The sequence below is a fragment of the Schistocerca piceifrons genome, chromosome 1 (assembly GCF_021461385.2).
Source record: "Schistocerca piceifrons isolate TAMUIC-IGC-003096 chromosome 1, iqSchPice1.1, whole genome shotgun sequence".
Taxonomy (NCBI): domain Eukaryota; kingdom Metazoa; phylum Arthropoda; class Insecta; order Orthoptera; family Acrididae; genus Schistocerca; species Schistocerca piceifrons.
Window position 1 is genome coordinate 693,654,133 of NC_060138.1, and position 21,539 is coordinate 693,675,671.

The window sequence follows — 21,539 nt, forward strand, 5'->3', positions numbered from 1 at the left end:
ACACTCAGTTTGGCAGCTTTGGAATTAATGTAGCGTTACTAGCTCGTATGACACTAAATAACCAAGATTTTTACGTAGAGGTGTTTTATTTCAGTGGGCACACTCGCCGCGATATCCCTTCTGTGCCATGTGTGCGGATGTGATGTATCATGGCAGCAGGGAAATCCATCTCGTGTTCACTGTCTCTCGTGCCTTGCCGTTTAGTTGGTAGCCAGGAATCGTTCTGAAGTTCCGCCGCTTCTCCTGAACAACAAACCACCTCTTCTGATATCTGCATGTGTTTACGAGCGGTCCTGTGTTCGTCCTCAGCATCTGTACTTTACAGTTCACAAGATGATCCCAACATACTACAAAGCAAAATGTGGCGCAGTACGGCAATGTTATCCAGCAGCAAAAATGGTTCAAATGGCTCTGTGCGCTATGGGACTTAACTTCTGAGGTCATCAGTCCCCTAGAACATAGAACTACTTAAACCTAACTAACCTAAGGACATCACACACATCCAGCAGCAGATTTATCTTACGCAGATGTGCAAAGAGTGTATTTTCGAACAGCATACCTTATTTTGGCTACAATTTCATTTTTCTTTCACAGTGAGCTTATTTTTTCTACTATAAAAGATTTATTCTTTGACTCCCTGCATCCTCTTGGATATAACCTGAAGAACCAAAGAAACTGGTACACCTGCCTAATATTTTGTAGGGCCCCCGCGAGCACGCAGAAGTGCCGCAACACGACGTGGCATGGACTCGACTAATGTCTGAAGTAGAGCTGAAGGGAACTGGCACCATGAATCCTGCATGACTGTACATAAATCCGTAAGAGTACGAAGAGGTGGAGATCTCTTCTGAACAGAACTTTGCAAGGTATCCTCAATAAAGTTCATGTCTGGGCAGTTTGGTGGCCAGTGGAAGTGTTTAATCTCAGAAAATTGTTCCTGGAGCTACTCTGTAGCAATCCTGGGCGTGTGGGGTGTCACATTGTCCTGCTGGAATTGCCTAAGTTCATTGGAGTGCACAATGGACATTAATAGAAGCACTTTATCAGATAGGATGCTTACGTAAGTGTCACATTTCAGAGTCGTATCTAGACGTATAAGATGTCTCATATCACTCCAACTGCACACGCCCCACACCATTACAGAGCCTTCACCAGCTTCAACAGTCCCCTGTTGACATGCAGGGTACATGGATTCGTGAGGTTGTCTCCATACCCGTACAAGTCCATCCACTCGATATAATCTGAAACGAGACTCGTCAGACCAGGCAACATGCTTCCAGTCATCAACAGCCCAACGTCCGTGTTGATGGGGCCAGGCGAGGCGTGAAGTTTTGTGTCGCGCAATTATCAAGGGCACACTGGTGGGCCTTCGGATCCGAAAGCCCATATCGATGATGTTTCGTTGAATGGTGCGCATACTGACACTGTTGCTTTGTAGTATGTTGGGATCATCTTGTGAACTGTAAAGTACAGATGCTGAGGACGAACACAGGACCGCTCGTAAACACATGCAGATATCAGAAGAGGTGGTTTGTTGTTCAGGAGAAGCGGCGGAACTTCAGAACAATTCCTGGCTACCAACTAAACGGCAAGGCACGAGAGACAGTGAACAAGAGATGGATTTCCCTGCTGCCATGATACATCACATCCGCACACATGGCAATTTGCGGAAGGGTTGCACTTACGTCACATTGAACGATTATCTTTAGTCATCTACAGCCCCGTTATCCCAGGATCTTCTTCCGGCCGCAGCAATGTCGGAGATTTGATATCTTATAGGATTCCTGCTACTCATTGTGCACTCCTGAAACGGTCGTATGGGAAAATCTTCACTTCATAGCTACCCCGGAAATGCTGTGTCCCATCGCTCGTGCGCCGAGTGTAACACCACGTTCCAACTCTCTTAAATCCTGATAACCTGCCATTGTGGCAGCAGTAACCGATCTAACAACTGCGTCAGACACTTCTTGTCTCATATAGCCGTTGCCGACCGCAGCGCCATATTCTTCCTGTTTACATATCTCTGTATTTGAATACGCATGCCTGTACCAGTTTCGTTAGCGCTTCAGTGTATAAAGCAAATTGTGGCGCAATATGGCAATGTTATTCAGCAACAGATCTGTGTTATGCAGCTGTGCAGAGTTGTGTATTTTCGAACAGAATGCCTTATTTTGGCTACTACTTCCCTTTTCGTCCGCAGTGAGCTTATTTTTGTAATATAAAAAACTTTCTTTCTCTTCGACTCCCCGCATCCTCTTGAATATAGATCTATACATGTTCGCAGATAAGCAGGTCTTGAAAATATTTTTTGAGCAGTTTTTTTCCACTCGGTCGAATATGCTAACAAATTAAGAGCTAGGCTAGGTATCGACTCCAGTTGCAGTTCCTCGTAGGAGACCTTATCTAGTTTTCATTATTTGAATTTCCGTTGCCAGTCGTGATTTTTTTTTTTTTTTTACATTTACTGATGTTCTGTTCTGTCAGTTATTCGCATTGCCGATAGTCAAAACGTTTCCTCTATCTTTCAGCGCAATATACAGGATTATTATAATTATAGTTAAACTTTCAAAACGCTGTTGAAATAACACCACTGGGCAGAACGAGGTCAAATTGCAACGGAATATTATCGGAGAAGGGGGAAAAAGCATGTCAGAAGAAGAAAAAATCGGTGTGAAAATTAATCAACAGACGGCGCTGTATGTGTCAGAGTACGTAAATGAAAACACCTGTCATGCGCACGACACAATGATGTTGATATAAACACGCCGCCGCAATGGGTAGCCGTGCGGCCTAGGGCGCCTTGTCACGGTTCGTGCGGCTTTCCCCGTCGGAGATACGAGTCCTCCCTCGGGTACGGGTGTGTGTGTGTGTGTTGTCCTTAGCGTAAGTTAGTTTAAGTTAGATTAAGTAGTGTGCAAGCTTAGGGCCGATGACCTCAGCAGTTTGGTCCCATGAGATCTTACCACAAATTTCCAATTTATAAACGCGCCGGGTACACGGCTTTTCCTCCTTTCGCGTCTGCGACGTTCGCCATGACTGTCTCAAATGGTTCAAATGGCTCTGAGCACTATGGGACTTAACTGCTGAGGTCATCGGTCCCCTAGAACTTAGAACTACTTAAACCTAACTAACCTAAGGACATCACACACATCCATGCCCGAGGCAGGATTCGAACCTGCGACCGCAGCGGCAGCGCGGTTCCAGACTGTAGCGCCTAGAACCGCTCGGCCACTCCTACCGACTGACTGTCTCAATCCAGGATCTCGCTCTGTTTGTAAAGCTATATTACGAGAATGATGACTGTCACACGTCGCTCAGCAGAAGTACCGGGCACTGAAGGCTTTGAAAAAAAGCGTTGGTCCGAAGACTGCTGTGGGTCTGGAGAAAATGATTCGGAAATTCGAAAAGACGGATCCTTTTGGTGTGCAACCTGGTAGAGGGAAGAAACAAATTGATTCGGCGTCAGTGGAAGCAGTGGCCACAGCAGTGCACGAGAAGACGAGTGGTGGTGTGCGAACGTGTAGTGCATGGAGAATTTCCCGAACATTGGACTTACGAGCACGGGGCGTAACGTCCTACGAAACATCCTTCTTTGCTATCTATTCAAAATTACCCATCTGTACGAGTTGCTTCCCGTTGACCTGCCAGCAAGAGATGTCTTTGCTTTAGAATTTCCTGCTCGCATAGAAGTGGACAATGATTGGCCGTGGAAGATTTTGTGGACAGACGAAGCCCGCTTCCATCTGACAGGATATGTCGTACACAGAATTGTCGAATACGGAAAAACCACACTCAAATCAACCAGTACCACTTCATCCTGAAAAGGTCACTGTGTGGTGCGGGTTTAAGGTATCATTTATCAAAGGGCCACGTTTTTTTCGAAGAGACAGGTGCTTCCGGTCCTGTTACCTGTACCGTCACTGGTAAGCGCTATGAGGGTCTTTTGCACAACCACGTCATTCCAGCTCTCCAACAGCGTGGATGTGTGGATGGGATCATTTTTATGTAAGATGGCGCACCTCCGCACATTGCAAATCCAGTTAAGCAGCCTGGCCGTCCCGATCACCTGATCTTAATCCGTGGGACTTCTGGCTGTGGGGCTATCTGAATGATGTTCAGTATTCCGACTGCAAACGTAGCTGCATTAAAGGCACGCACTGCGCAACACGTTCTGAACGTGACCCCGAAAACACTTCGATCAGTTGCTGTTTCTCGATTTCACCTTGATGCAGAAAACAGCGGACAGTGTACTGAACACGTTCTGCGCCAGTGACACGGAAATTAATAATCCGATTTGTATTTGATTGATGCTTTTTAAGCGGTTTTTGGTCTCAGGACAATTAAAAACCGATTTTTCCCGTGCGAGGTGATATGATCTTGCCGTGGTGGGTGGACTTACGTAACCAACACTATCACACCTGTACACACTACACACTGAGTAGTACAGTTTGTTTAACGTCAAACGTACACATTAGGCATTGTAGTGTGATTCATTTGTCATTTGTAGTCGACCACTATTAAATTATGATGCTTGCTGCGCCATCTATTGCTAAATTTTGTAACTATTTATTTTTCTTCTGCCATACGTTTTCCCCCTTCTCCGATAATATTCCGTTGCAATTTGACGTCATTCTGACCAGTGGTGTTACTTCTACAGCGGATTGAATGTTTAACTTTTAATTAGAGTCACACTGTAGCAATACCAAGTGATAGATCTTTAGGCTTCCACGTACACAATATTCTCTCCAGGGGCGTAGCAGATTGTCTTGGCTGATAAGCTAATATTTTTCTGCAGCGTAGAAAGAATATTAGCTTTAAAAATCCTAAGACATTGTGCAAATGACGTCCATAACGTTTAAGAACTTGGAGTATGCTGATAAGTAGCTCATTGAAACTCCTTTCTGACAATGAAATACATCTTCCATGATTGCAAAATAATTAATCAACTTCACAGTTTGATAAAAATCTGCGCATATTGTGAATGGTTGTTGTTTAGATTTACAGATTAGTTTCTTTTAAATGGATCAGAGATAAATGTTTCCAAGGTTTCTGACAAGACATGGTTCGAATGAACGCAGCGTGCATTACTTCTGAATCAACACAGAGTGACGTCAGTGTCTTCGTGGAACTGTTCTGATTAGAAGACTGAAATTGTTATGAAGAGTTGTTATAGCACTGAGGTCAAATTATTTTCAGGGCTTCGATGCGCTGAACGGTTTTCTAGAAGTTGTTTGTTATGAGGGAATTCTGAGAACACAAATAAGTGAACGGACAGAAATTAATTTTCTCAGCAAATAAAAAACTGGACTATAATGTTATAGGTAACTAACAAAAGAATATAATTTTGAACACTTAACCTATACAGAATAAAATTTCTCCGGTAACGAGAAAACTAGAATGGCTGATGAATCTTGCTAGGAAGCGGATGTGTTAGTGCATTTTTGCAAGAGAAAGCAGCAGAATTTAATTGAAGAATCATAATGAATGACGGACATCGCTAACTTTACGAAAAAGTGTCTCAGAAGTTTCACTATATTTAGCGATGAAGTAAGATCTACGTCTACATACGTCCTCAGCCAGACACCGTACGGTACATGGCGGGTGACAATCGTCACAGTCGCAAACGGAATGAGGAAAAACCTATTCTCTATATGCCTCCGTATAAGCCCCAATTTCTCGCATCTTAACTTCGTGGTCCTTATGCGAAATGTGTGTTGGCGGCACTAGAATCTTTCGGCAGTCAGCTTCAAATGCAGGTTCTCTGAATATTCTCACCAGTGTTCCTGGAAAAGAACGTCACGTTCGCTTCAGGGAGTCTCGTTTGAGGAACATGTCCATAATATTTGCGTGTTACCTACCGGTAACAAATCTAGCATCCCGACTCTGAGTTGCTTCGATGTTTTCCTTTATCGCGACCTAGTGCGAAACCAAAACAACCTAGCAGTACTCATGAATAGATCGTGCTAGCGTCCTATTGCGGTCTCCTTGACAGATGATCAACATTTTCCTAAAATTCTCCCAATAAACCGAAGTAGACTATAAATTTGCACATGCTCGTTCCATTTCATATTGATTTTCAACGTTACTACCTGGTATTTAAACGACGTGACTGTCACAACACTACTAAACCCGTATCCGAATATTATAGATTTGTTTTTCCTATCCATTCGCATTAACTTATATTTTTCTACACTTACACCTGGCTGCCATTCATCACACCTGCTAGAAATTTTGCCTAAGTCATCTTGTATCATTCTGCGGAACTCACCTTCGACACTTTACCGTACACCACAGCATCATCAGCAGACAACCTCAGATTGCTGCCCATTCTATCCAACAGACCATTTATGTATACGAAGAATAAGACCGACGCTATACCCACTTCCCTGAGGAATTCCTGGCGATACTCTCGTCTCTGATGGCCATTCGCCGTTCTGGGTTCTATTACTTAAAAAGTATTCGAGCCACGCACATATCTGGGAACTTGTACCATAGGGTCGTATTTTCGGTAACAGTCTGCAGTGCGGCACCATGTCATATGCTTTTAGGAAATATAGAAATATGCAATCTGCCTGTTGCACTCCATCCAAAATTGGCAGTATATCCTGTGAGAAATGGGCAAGCTGAGTCTTGTATGAGCGATGCGTTCTAAAACCGCGCTAAATTCATGGGCATAAGCTTTTCGGTATCTAGAAAATTTATTATATTCTAGCTCAGAATATGTTCTAGAATTCTGCAGTCAACCGATGGTAAGGATATTGGTCTGTAATTTCGTGAGTACGTTCCTTTGCCCTTCTTATATAACGGAGTCACCTGCGCTTTTTATCCAGTCTCTTGTGACTTTGCACTGGGCGAGATTCGCGATAAATGCAAGGTAAGTAAGAGCCCAATGATAAGGGAACTCTTTATATAACCGAACCGGGATTCCATCTGGAACTGGCGACTGATTTTTTTTCAAGTCTTTAATTTGTTTCCCTAAGCCAGTGAGGCTCACTACGATGTCGTCCATACCGGACTGTGTGCGACGATTCAACGACGGCATGTTTGTACGATTCTCCTGTGTGAACGATTTCCTAAAAGCGAAATTTAAAACTTCGGCTTTCGTTTTGCTATCTCTTACAGGCACAACAGACAGATCAACGATTGACTGGACAGACGCCTTAGACCCGCTTGCCGATTTTTCTCTAGTTCTCGGTCAGATCTTTTGCTAAGGTACGACAGTCGTAGATGTTGTGCGCTTCGCGCATAGTTCTTCTCACAGACGCGTGAGTCTCTTCTAATCTTTGCCTGTCGTCATTTTCATGTTCTCTTTTGAACTGAGAGTGCAACATCCCTTCCTTCCTCGGCATTTTCTGAATTTAGTTGTTAATCCACGGTGGGTCTTCCCCATCCTAATCCAATTACTAGGCGCATATTTGTCCAGAGTACGATTTATAATCTTTTAGTATTGTAAGTAGGCTGTTTAGGTTTTTTTATTGGTAACGCCACCTCTGTATGAAAATCACTGGCTGTGCTGTGTGCAGTCTGTGTCTGCTTTGCATTGTTGTAATACTCGCCATTGTAGTGTTAGGCAGCTGGCTGTGAACAGCGCGTAGCGTTGCGCAGTTGGAGGTGAGCCGCCAGCAGTGGTGGATGTGGGGAGAGAGATGGCGGAGTTTTGAAATTTGTCATGAACTGCTATATTTATATATGATGATATCAAGGTAAATACATTGTTTGTTCTCTATTAATATCTTTCATTTGCTAACTATCCCTATCAGTAGTTAGTGCCTTCCATAGTTTGAATCTTTTATTTATCTGGCAGTAGTGGCGCTCGCTGTATTGCAGTAGCTTGAGCAGCGAAGATTTTTGTGAGGTAAGTGATTTGTGAAAGGTATAGTTTAATGTTAGTCAGGGCCATTCTTTAGTAGGGAATTTTGAAAGTCAGATTGCGTTGCGCTAACAAAATATTGTGTGTCAGTTTAAGCACAGTCATGTAGAATTGTTCAAAGGGGACGTTTCAGTATTTGCCCATAATTCCTCTATGTACATCACACTGGAACTAAATGATGCCAGTTCACTATCTAAATGAGATGCTAACAACTGCTTTCTAGTAGAAACACTCTGCTGTTCCTTCTTGACTGACTTATTAAGATTCGTAACCATAATCGCCCCATCATGCTCACTAATCCCCGTCTTTATACTGACGCCATCGATACAGTCCAGCCTGTTTGTAGGTACATGGACTAAGGTATTTTCATTGCATATGCGTTACCGAACTAACTACTCAAGACGGTTTTCAGAAAACTTGCTTAAAAGCAAATCGCAAAGCTGTCTGCTTATACCCGCTGCTATGAATCCATAGACGTCCCAGTCTACACCTTACTGACGTAGACTTTATTTAAATGACACTAGGACTCTCACAGAGGAATCGGGTGACCAGTAAAAACATCCAGCAATTAGTTTGGTTTCACCTACACCCATTACACGTGATCAGATAAATTCGTTCCACACTCAATTTTTTGTCAATTGCAATGAAAACTCTCCCTCCTATGGCACCTAATCCTTCTTTCTGAAATACGTTCCATGAACGCTAAATATCTCAGAGATTCCTGCTTTGGGTTTCAGTCTGCTCTCTGTCCCAATACTAACTTGAGCGTCAGAACTTTCCTAGAGGGTAGTAAATTCGGTAATTTTGATATAAATACTTCGGAAATTTACCCATAAAATGTTGACAATCGAAATGCCTTGACTCTGAACATGACCCAATTTTCTAACTGTGTATCGACTGGCGGGTGTTCATCATAGTAACTCAAAATAAAGCTTAGCTTAAAAAAAGACCATGTGCACTCCAGAAGTACTCTGCTACACAAGAAGCAGCTTCTTTTGTGTGGTGCAGCACTGTCCTATCCAGGGAAGTCCTACAATCCCCCATCTGATAATGCAGCTCCAAAAATTTCCAGCCAAGACTGTCACAGAGTCGACGAAGCCTTTGGTTGAGACTCTCCACTCGGCTTCAAATCAAAGGACCCCAATCAACGCTGGAAACACTGTTGCAAACTGCGAGTACCACATGCACCTACCTCACCACCTCCGCCAGCCGCTTTTATGAACTGAGATTAGCCTCAGTACCCACGCGACAGGCATCGTTGGTGTTGATGTGAGCCACAATTTGCAGACAACTGCACCCTGCACGTCCAATAGACGCAGGCAAATACATCTCGATTTCTCGGATGATACCCTCTGGCTGATATACCGAGAGTAGTGGGGCAACATCGGTGTGGCCTCACTTTGCACTGTTGCCAAATCGATTCAAGATGTTGGATCCAAGATGGTGACCATAGATGTGGCAACGTCACAGTGACGTCATGATGGGAATTTAAAATTGTGATGGGAAAATAGGTCAATTATACTACCTCCACCAACCTAACCCCAGCCCCCATTTCCCCTTCTCCCCTGCCCTCGCCATCCCCCTCCCTCATCTGGAAAATGGCAGGAAAAGGACTCAGTCTGTCTGGGCTGCTGGATAGGACAGATGTAAATAATAATTTGGTATGCATTGCGGTATATTTATTATTAGAATAATTTGAGTTGTCATAATGAGCAGCTCCATCTAGTGTGTTAACTTTGAGATTCAGAGTCCAACTGACCTAGATCACAACACCACCACCACAGGGCACTGTTGGTCTTGCCCCCCTCCCTTCCCATGACATAATCCAAGATGGCGATCAGAGGAAAAATGGCGGGAGAAATTCACCCAATCTGTGCTAAGCTTCCCAAGAGGACGAGCGTAATTGTTTACTGTGTACTATATATTCAATGGATGAGATGTCTGTGGTGGAGAAAGAGAAGTTTAACAGGTGTAATTATGGAGCTGAACACTTTGCCCATAGCCAATTACATGATGCTGGGAAGCAATGACATTTGTTGAATGTATGAAGAGGAGAAATATGCTTTATCAAATAACAAAGATGCGCTTCATAACTCACACTTACAAATGCATGGGCTGTAACTGCAGATCATTACATAAAAATCTAGTGTCTTCTGAAATGCAATAAGCAAGATGTTTACTCACTCCGGTGCACACTCTCCATGCCCCAGAGTCTCCGTGCTGGGCTCACGGCATCAGCATGTGGCAGCCACAGGGTGTCCACATGCTAAGTACTTCCTGTCGTATTGGAAATACCCCAAGCCTTCCTTCTTCCCATCCCTGGTGCCAGATGCCCCTTTTCATTGAACATGAACTGCTTTGGGAGTTATTAAATCTGCTGTTTAAGCAGTGTACACAATATTGTCACCTTCATTATCTGGAAGATGCCACACAAACTAAATGTACTACTGCACAAAGAGTGAGAGCTTTCTTGGGTGACACAAGAATATTTAAACAATGTGTGATGCAATTACATGTTTTATTCCGAGGAATTTCACTATCTAGATTCCCACAACACACACCACAAGCGATGTTCTCTCAACCAAATAAAGATGGAAAATCTGTAGAAGCAGTCACCTGGACTATTTACATGAGAGAGAATAATTATCCAGCACAAACACATATCCACATTGAACCTTCTCAAATTTCCATGAAGAACACACGTGATCACAAAGGATGCCCAAAACACGCTCAGTATTTGTTCGCTATTCAGCCGCCTAGAGGGCGACACGGTTAGGTCAGCTGCATTCTTGTACTCCAGCCTGTCCAGTTTGGATGGTTCCAGCCGTAGGCCAGAAATGTCAATCGTTTCAGCCACAGGCTACAGCCGCTAGGAGCTCCCCGCACGCCAGGAAGAATCGTTCTAGGAAACCAACCACATATACATCACTGTATATACAATTAAATATAACGACTGTAGCCTCAATCTGATGACATTCGACACTGAGCTAAGTATCGGAAATAACCGCTCCTGATGGCTGTGGCTCTGAAAACATGAATATCAGTCACCTCCTCATGATGGGACATAATTTTCCACGCAAAAAAATCTTTCACACCCCCCCCCCTTTTCGCCTATTTTTCACATCAAATCCATACCTCCCCTTACGACAGGATGATGCCATTTTATTTGTACACGTTGGAACAATCAACACAGTACACTTACTGTATAAGCCTGCTGTTCACAAAGAATCTATCACACATCCCCCACCAAGTACAGTACTGGCCATTAAAATTTCTACATCAAGAAGAAATGCACATGATAACCGGGTATTCGTTGGACAAATGTATTATACTAGAACTGACATGTGGTTACATTTTCACGCAATTTGGGTGCATAGATCCTGAGAAATCAGTGCCCAGAACAACCACCTCTTGCTGTAATAACGGCCTTGATATGCCTGGGCATTGAGTCAAACAGAGCTTGGATGGCTACATCAAACATTGCTGATTCCGATAGGTGGCGAACCATTGCTCACGTGTGCCTGCTCGGATCCCGCTGAAGGCACAGGCACAGGGCAAACAGGAGAGACCAGACAGCCAGGTTCTACATTGGCCTCAAGCAGCGCTAGTGACTGCTGAGCAGACATGTCCCATACCTTGAGTCATGAAATGAACTAGTTTGCAGCGAATCAAGAATCTATTACGACAGTGTGGCGGCGAATGGAGCAGAAATGAATGTTAATAGAGCTACTACAGGTACGGCGTCCGATGGCGCGGCAGTAAGAAAAGGAATTTAAACTGGATAACTGTCTAACAGATAATTACTGGACTCTCGGAAAATAAAAAGGACCTGCTAAACAGTTGCTCAAAGAACTTTACTTTATTTACGTTGGCTACTGATGAATCGAGTGACACCACCACATCCCAGTTATTATTATTTGTACTTGGAGTAACGTACGAGTTTGAAGTAAGTGAGGAGTTGAAGGAAACTTTTTGCTCAAAGGAAATATGTTTTGAACACGTCATGATAGTTCTGGTTCCAACAATCATAAAATCTCATCGTCTCAGTCACAGACAGATTATAACTTTTCATAAAGGCACTGACAACGAACATGATCTGATTCTTTTGCACATAACTAAGATGGCTAAGTCACGGTAAAAAGCTGTACCGGTGTCTGAATTTAATTGACGAAACTGAATTTTGTGATAAGGTCATATGGGACCAAACTGCTGAGATCATCGGTCCCTAAGCTCACGCACTACTTAATCTAACTTAAACTAACTCACGCTAAGGAGAACGCACACAACATGCCCGACGGAGGACTCGAACCTCCGACGGAGGGAGCCACGCGGACCGTGGCAAGGCGCCCCAGACCTCGCGGCTACCCCGCGCGGCTCGAAATTGAAATTTTCATGACTGGAAAGGACAGAAATATCTCAGAACTAAAAAATACGACTTGGTTGTGTGACTTAGCACTTTTGGCTGACAGTACTACTCATTTAAACACATTAAGTATGCGGCTTCAAGGCAAAACTCATGAATTACGCAACTTGACCTGTTTCAAACCCGACTGAAGTCGAGAAATTATGTCCATTTTCGTAATTACAAGAAAGTGAGAAACAGTTAATTGCAAACTTTAAGAGTACGAATATATACGATGAAAAAGTTGGTAAGTTTATATCAGCCTTCAAGTCTTGCACCCCTGATTTTCACAAGGCAGAGTCATTGCTTTATTTATTTAGCAATCTATTTGCTATTTTGCCTGAAGATATATCCGAAGCGATGCAAATGGATGAAATGCTGAAGCGCTGCGATGAAACAAATCTGTTGGATTGCTACCATTGTAGCAGTAGAAAGAATTAAAAGTCATTTCAGGTAATCCAATAAAATGTGCTGTGTGTATCGTGTTCTCCATTGCAGATGTAGAATTTTTTTTTTACTATATCCGATTCGTTTTTGTTTCCTCGATAAGTTATAGTTCTTCTGCGTTTCAGTTTGCTACTGACAAAATATCTGTCTGGACATATCTCCAAACTTGTGGCCAATGTGAGTGGCGATATTGGACTGCAAAATATTAGTTGTTGGTACACTGTGGAGGAAGATTGCCTGAACGTGTTGTTGTTTCCATGTGGTAGATGTGGACATACCTTCACATTATGCAATTTGGATCAGTAATAACCAGCGGCTTGAAATCTAAGGGTCGACACATCAGAAGATATTTTCTGCGGTGCACCTTGTTTCTTGCTCTTTCTGATAAAATAACCGTCATTCTACATCATGGGACAGCGGATTTAATTACTTTTCTAAGACTCCGGATAATTAAAGTTTTAGTCAACCCTCACGAAAATCCAAGGAATTCCAAGGACTTCATTAACAAGAAGCCCACTGTAGATCAATTCCCTAATAATTTCAGCAATCATGGTGAAGGACATTGTATTTGATGAGTCAGCTTCTGTTTACAGGCCAATCCACTGAATGACTTGTTATGGCAGATATTACGTTAGCCGACAGGTGTTTGTGTTGTCGTTGGGGTCTGCCTTAAGACTAGTTTGGTGCATCTGTCCACACTGTTCTATTCTGTGCAAGTGTCTTCATCTCCAGCCACATGAACCTGTTTACTGTAGCGAAGCCTGGTCTTCCTCTACAATTTTTTCTCCCCATACTCCACTCCATTATTAGCGCTCCTGATGCCTCAATGCCCTGTCAACCAATCTGAGTCAATAAATTACGCAATAAATTTCTTTACACACTGATCCTATTCGGAACCTCTTCATTATTTGCTCGACCTGCCTATATGATCTTCATGAACCTTCTATATTCTATACTGAAACGCCAAAGAAACTGGTACAGGCGCCGCGCGGTGTAGCCGCGCAGTTTGGGACGCCTTGCCACGGTTCTCGCTGCTCCTACCGTCGGAGGTTCGAGTCCTCCCTCGGGCAGGGGAGTGTGCGTTGTCCTTAGCGTAAGTTACTTTACTTTACATTAAGTAGTGTGTAAGCCTAGGGACCGATGACCTCAGCAGCTTGGTCCCATAACAACTTACCACTACCACTGGGACAAGCATGCTTATTCAGATATAGAGATATGTAAACAGGCAGAATATCGCACTGATGTCAGCAACGCCTATGTAAGACAACAACAATCTGGTGCAGTTGTTACATCGTTTACAGCTCCTGCAATAGCAGCTTATCAAGATTTAAGTAAGTTTGAACGTGGTGCTATAGTCGGCGCACGAGCGATGGGACACAGTATCTCCGAGGTAGCGATGAAATGATGATTTTCCCGTACTACCATGTCACGAGTGTACCTTGAATATCCAAAATTCGGCAAAACATCAAATCTACGAGATCGCTGCCCCCGGAGAAAGATCCTGCAAGAACGGGACCAACGACGACTGAAGAGAATCGTTCAACATGACAGATTGCAGCCCTTCCGCAAACTGCTGCAGATTTCAGTGCTTGGTCCTCAACAAGTGTCAGCGTCCGAACTATTCAAAGAAACATCATCGATATGGGTTTTCAGAGCCGAAGGCCCACTCGTGTATCCTTGATGACTGCATGACACGAGGCTTTACACCTCGCCTGCACCTTTCAACACCAACATTGGGCTGTTGATGACTATAAACAAGTTGCCTGGTCGGACGAGTCTCGTTTCAAACGGTATCGAGTGGATGGACCTGTATGGGTATGGAGACAACCTCATGAATCCACGGATCTGCAAGTTCAAATGGTTCAAATGGCTCTGAGCACTATGGGACTCAACTGCTGAGGTCATTAGTCCCCTAGAACTTAGAACTAGTTAAACCTAACTAACCTAAGGACATCACAAACATCCATGCCCTAGGCAGGATTCGAACCTGCGACCGTAGAGGTCTTGCGGTTCCAGACTGCAGCGCCTTTAACCGCACGGCCACTTCGGCCGGCCAGGATCTGCAAGTCAGCAGGGGATTGTTGAAGCTAGTAGATGCTCTGTAATTGCGTGAAGCGTGGGCAGTTCGAATGATATGGGACCCCTGATACGTTAAATACGACTCTGACAGGTGACACGTATATAAGCATCCTGTTTGGTCACTTGTATCCATTCAAGTCCATTATGCACTCCGGCGGACTTCAGCAATTCCAACAGGACAATGCAACACCACAAACGTCCAGAATGGCTACAGAGTGGATCCAAGAACATTCTTCTGAGTTTAAACACTTCCGCTGGCCACCTAACTCTTCAGACATGAACATTGTTGAGCGTAGGTGGAATGGCTTGCAACGTGCTATTCAGAAGAGGTCGCCACCCCCTCGTACGCTCTCGGATTTATGGACAGCCCTGCAGGATTCATGGTGTCAGTTACCCTCCAGCACTACTTCAACTTTTTGTCGAGTCCATGCCACCTCGTGTTGCGGCACTTCTGCATGCTCGCGGGGGCCCTACATGATATTAGGCACGTGTACCAGTTTCTTTGGCTCTTTAGTGTGTATTCCAAAGGCCTCAAAAGATACAGAGAGATTAATCACAGGTTTATAAGAAGTCCCCTAACTGTCTTCGTACAGAAGTGAAAGACTCGCTCATATTTATCTATATTACTAGATAGATACTTAACACTGACCAACTGTTTGCCCTTACTTCAGCCACATACTTCTACATCGTCCTTGCCGAATTTAACGTTTCGAAGAAATGAACACGTTAACATCCCGATCTGACGTCCGTTTTTACGATGAAATCTTCAGAAACGGTACCCAAGCTTGGAATATGAAAGGATGAGTAAGAAAACTTGGATTGTCTTTTCCAGGAAGCCGTCCCGGCGTTCGATTTAAGCAATTTGGCAAAATAAAAAAAAAACATAAATCTCGATGTAAAGATGTGAATTTGAGTGTAGGACCAGTACTTATGCACGGGTTCACTTTGTTAAATGTTTGAAAGCCCGTAAGCTGGACTTGTGTCAGTTCAAGCCACGTAACAGCGTGTTTAGGAAAAACGAACAACGTGGATCATGATTGAAGTGACAAGTGAAAACGAACAACGTGGATCATGATTGAAGTGACAAGTGTTTGAAGCGCACAACAATGTTTCCTTCTGACACTGTGTCCCATCATCCTTTATGACAATATACGATGCCACAGTGCGAACCCTGTGCAGGAGCTCCTGCATACGTGGGGGTGGGGGTACTGGGTCATCCATCGTATTCACCCGATGCGAATCAGTAGGATTACAACCCGTTCGCAGAAATGAAGAAACCTCTTCGTGGCACACGCTACAACACAAGAGAAGACATAATCTGTGACGTAGATCGGTCCTGGCGAGACATCGGCACAGATGGACACGCTGACAGTGTACGACGCCTTTCATCTCTGTGGAGAAAAGCGATCGGGATGTGGGGCCATTATACTGAGGGCATGTAATACAGTCAACGTCTGTCAATAAAAGTCTGGCAGGTATTATAACCGTGTTGCTACTACTTTTTATTCAACCCACGAACACTTAATATCTGTTAAGGATCTGTAACTGCTGAAGTTCTACATTATACAAGAATGCTAAAGAATACATAGTACTGTAAGCTGCATAATATAAACACAAACTCCGTTCATAGGTACCGACCGACCGCCGTGTCATTCTCTGCCAGTGGCATCTTTGACTCGGTATGGAGGGACGTGGGGTCAGCATACCGCTCGCCAGGCCGTTGCCAGTTTTCCTGACATGGAGCCGCTACTAAACGGTCAGACAGCTCCTCATTTCACATCACCAGGCTGAATGTACCCCCTCCCAGTCCTTCCACCAAGGAAAAATCCACGGTTGTACCGAGAAGCGAACCCGGGCCCTCCGCATAGCAGACGTCCGCGATGATTACTCAGCTACGAAGGCACTCAGTGTATAAAAATTAGGTTCGTGACTCCTTCACTACTCTGAACTTTGTAGAGATTTGATAAACAGTTCTCATATGCATATCAATATACAGTACTGGCCATTAAAATTGCTACACCAAGTAGAAATACAGATGATAAACGCGTATTCATTGGACAAATATATTATACTAGAACTGAGAGGTGATTACATTTTCACGCAATTTGGGTGCATAGATCCTGAGAAATCAGTACCCAGAACAACCATCTCGCCTGGGCATTGAGTCAAACAGAGCTTCGATGGCGTGCACAGGTACAAGAGTAGTGACTGGCGTATTGTGACGAGCCAGTTGCCCCGACACCATTGACCAGACGTTTTCAATAGGTGAGAGATCTGGAGAATGTGCTGGCCAGGGCAACAGTCGAACATTTTCTGTATCCACAAAGGCCCGTACAGGACCTGCAAACATGCGGTCGTGCATTATCCTGCTGAAATGTAGGGTTTCACAGGGATCGAATGAAGGGTAGAGCCACGGGTCGTAACTCATCTGAAATGTAACGTCCTCTGTTCAAAGGGCCGTCAATGCGAACGAGAGGTGACCGAGACGTGTAACCAATGGTACCCCATACCATCACGCCGGGTGATACGCCTGTATGGCGATGACAAGTACACGCTTCCAATGTCCGTTCACCGCGATGTCGCCAAACACGGATGCGACCATCATGATGTTATAAACAGAACCTGGATTCATCCGAAAAAATGACGTTTTGCCATTCGTGTATCCAGGTTCGTCGTTGAATACACCATCGCAGGCACTCCTGTCTGTGATGCAGCGTCAAGGGTAACCGCAGCCATGGCCCCCGAGTTGATAGTCCATGCTGCTGCAAACATCGTCGAACTGTTCGTGCAGATGATTGTTGTCTTGCAAACGTCCCCATCTGTTGACTCAGTGATCGAGACGTCGCTACACGATCCGTTACAGCCATGCGGATAAGATGCCTGTCATCTCGACTGCTATTGAATACGAGGCCGTTGGGATCCAGCACAGCGTTCCATATTACCCTCCTGATCCCACTGATTCCATATTCTGCTAACAGTCATTGGATCTCGACCATCGCGAGCAGCAATGTCGCGAAACGATAAACCGCAATCGCGATAGGCTACAATCCGACCTTTATCAAAGTCGGAAACGTGATGGTACGCATTTCTCCTCCTTACACGAGGCATCACAACAACGTTCCACCAGGCAACGCCGGTCAACTGCTGTTTGTGTATGAGAAATCGGTTGGAAACTTTCCTCACGTCAACACGTTGTAGGTGTCGCCAACGGCGCCAACCTTATGTGAGTGCTCTGAAAAGCTAATCATTTGCATCTCATACCATCTTCTTCCTGTCGGTTAAATTTCGCGTCTGTAGCAAGTCATCTTCGTAGCGTAGCAATTTTAATGGCCAGTAGTGTATACAGAGGCAATATCGTTGTGCGATATACACTCCTGGAAATGGAAAAAAGAACACATTGACACCGGTGTGTCAGACCCACCATACTTGCTCCGGACACTGCGAGAGGGCTGTACAAGCAATGATCACACGCACGGCACAGCGGACACACCAGGAACCGCGGTGTTGGCCGTCGAATGGCGCTAGCTGCGCAGCATTTGTGCACCGCCGCCGTCAGTGTCAGCCAGTTTGCCGTGGCATACGGAGCTCCATCGCAGTCTTTAACACTGGTAGCATGCCGCGACAGCGTGGATGTGAACCGTATGTGCAGTTGACGGACTTTGAGCGAGGGCGTATAGTGGGCATGCGGGAGGCCGGGTGGACGTACCGCCGAATTGCTCAACACGTGGGGCGTGAGGTCTCCACAGTACATCGATGTTGTCGCCAGTGGTCGGCGGAAGGTGCACGTGCCCGTCGACCTGGGACCGGACCGCAGCGACGCACGGATGCACGCCAAGACCGTAGGATCCTACGCAGTGCCGTAGGGGACCGCACCGCCACTTCCCAGCAAATTAGGGACACTGTTGCTCCTGGGGTATCGGCGAGGACCATTCGCAACCGTCTCCATGAAGCTGGGCTACGGTCCCGCACACCGTTAGGCCGTCTTCCGCTCACGCCCCAACATCGTGCAGCCCGCCTCCAGTGGTGTCGCAACAGGCGTGAATGGAGGGACGAATGGAGACGTGTCGTCTTCAGCGATGAGAGTCGCTTCTGCCTTGGTGCCAATGATGGTCGTATGCGTGTTTGGTGCCGTGCAGGTGAGCGCCACAATCAGGACTGCATACGACCGAGGCACACAGGGCCAACACCCGGCATCATGGTGTGGGGAGCGATCTCCTACACTGGCCGTACACCACTGGTGATCGTCGAGGGGACACTGAATAGTGCACGGTACATCCAAACTGTCATCGAACTCATCGTTCTACCATTGCTAGACCGGCAAGGGAACTTGCTGTTCCAACAGGACAATGCACGTCCGCATGTATCCCGTGCCACCCAACGTGCTCTAGAAGGTGTAAGTCAACTACCCTGGCCAGCAAGATCTCCGGATCTGTCCCCCATTGAGCATGTTTGGGACTGGATGAAGCGTCGTCTCACGCGGTCTGCACGTCCAGCACGAACGCTGGTCCAACTGAGGCGCCAGGTGGAAATGGCATGGCAAGCCGTTCCACAGGACTACATCCAGCATCTCTACGATCGTTTCCATGGGAGAATAGCAGCCTGCATTGCTGCGAAAGGTGGATATACACTGTACTAGTGCCGACATTGTGCATGCTCTGTTGCCTGTGTCTATGTGCCTGTGGTTCTGTCAGTGTGATCATGTGATGTATCTGACCCCAGGAGTGTGTCGATAAAGTTTCCCCTTCCTGGGACAATGAATTCACGGTGTTCTTATTTCAATTTCCAGGAGTGTATTTTCACGATATTTGGATCACCAGCTTTCTCCTCCAGATGTTACTCCAGGTCACACATAAACTAGAAGAAATTACCATCCTGATAATATAAGAGAAATCAGAGCTAGAACTGAAAGGTTTAGGTATTCATTTTTGCCACTTACTATTCTTAAGTGCAACAATAGGGTAATGGTGTGAAGGTTGTGTGCACACCCTGCCAACGCATAAGTCTGAACTGTTGAATTATCACGCAGAAATAGAAATACTGAAGCAATACAAATTTATACTTCCAGTTTCGAAGTACATACGTGTCAGACTCTTGCCAAAGTATTACTACCGTACTAATTGCTTTCCAGGTTTTTCGAGGCCAAAATTTATTTGTAACTCCAATGAAAATATGTTGTTGTGGTCTTCAGTCCTGAGACATTCCATTAGCCTCGTTTTGCTTTTGTTGATGTTCATCTTCTATCCTCCTTTCAAGACACTGTCCATTCCATTCAACTGCTCTTCCAAGTCCTTTGCTGTCTCTGGCAGAATTACAATGTCATCGGCGAACCTCAAAGTTTTTATTTCTTCTCCATGGATTTTAATACCTACTCCGAATTTTTCTTTTGTTTCCTTTACTGATTGCTCAATATCCAGATTGAATAACATCGGGGAGAGGCTACAACCCTGTCTCACTCCCTTCCCAACCACTGCTTCCCTTTCATGCCCCTCGACTCTTATAACTGTCATCTGGTTTCTGTACAAATTGTAAATATCCTTTAGAGCCCTGTATTTTACCCTTGCCACCTTTAGAATTTGAAATAGAGAACCACAAAAAAATACAACACATCATGACTCGATATATCAGCATTCATTCTAACGAAACAACTGCGATTATTCTGAAAAGGTATGTGGTCGGATACATTTCAGAACTGTAAGCTTTAGTCTCTGATAATGTCAGTCACTGACGGTAATGGATTAATACTGTAGTATAATTCAGGATGTATAGAGATTTTTGATGAAGTATCTTTATTACTCCAGTCTCAAATCAGATTACATGTACGTGATGTTCCTAAATGTACTGGTTGATGAAGTCCGTGAAGGCGGCCACCCAGGTGAAGACGGAGGGGGCGCCCACAGTTGCACAGGGCCATATTCCCCACGAGACGATTCCGATGAGGGTGCCATCCTGGACCAACGGACCGCCAGAGGCGCCCTGCACAACCAGATCACACAGTCAACAAACACAGTGTCACAGGTACACCAAAGGGCTGCCCAGAACACTACACTACTGCATCAATATAAATTCTTCAATTGTCAGTGGATCTGGACAAAAACTTAGTCATCACCAGGAGACAAGACGCTAGTATCATGTAACACTGACTCTAGCTTCGATGTGGACTCAGTTCTATAGGTTTCCTAAGGTAAGCTACATCCAACGCAAGTTACTCATTCATGATAACATCCAGTAGAGCAAATAACTTGCAAGGATGTTGATGGTTACTTTTCACTTGCTGTTCCAGATAGTCTCAGAAACTTTGTGCGAGGCCACTCGAGGTTCGACAGACTGCCAAGGTGTTCGTCAGAGCAGGAACTTATGCCTGCAGACCTGCGAACATTGTCATCTTGGAAAATGGGAGTGTCCACACCATACTCACCATGAAGGTGTACCGGCAGGAGTGGCCATGCGGTTCTAGGCGCTGCAGTCTGGAGCCGAGCGACTGCTACGGTCGCAGGTTCGAATCCTGCCTCGGGCATGGATGTGTGTGATGTCCTTAGGTTAGTTAGGTTTCATTAGTTCTAAGTTCTGGGGGAATGATGACCTTCGCTGTTAAGTCCCATAGTGCTCAGAGCCATTTGAACCATTTTTTTCATCGTTTAGTCATAGTCACGTCCAAATATGGCAGTTCTTTCTGTCATTCTCAACATCGAACCATTTTATTGCGGTGATTCCATACCAACCGTCTGGCAATCACACGCCTTT

At 44.9% G+C, this 21,539-nt stretch overlaps 1 protein-coding gene across 1 annotated transcript in view; it reads right to left on the reverse strand.

Annotated features, from left to right (window-relative positions):
• LOC124768269 (serine protease 30-like) overlaps positions 1–21,539 on the reverse strand; it is a 73,570-nt gene that overhangs the window by 39,517 nt on the left and 12,514 nt on the right. Inside the window, exon 7 of the mRNA XM_047249155.1 lies at positions 20,638–20,771. Within this exon, the coding sequence (XP_047105111.1) occupies positions 20,638–20,771 (134 nt within the window). The remainder of the gene's footprint in view (positions 1–20,637; positions 20,772–21,539) is intronic.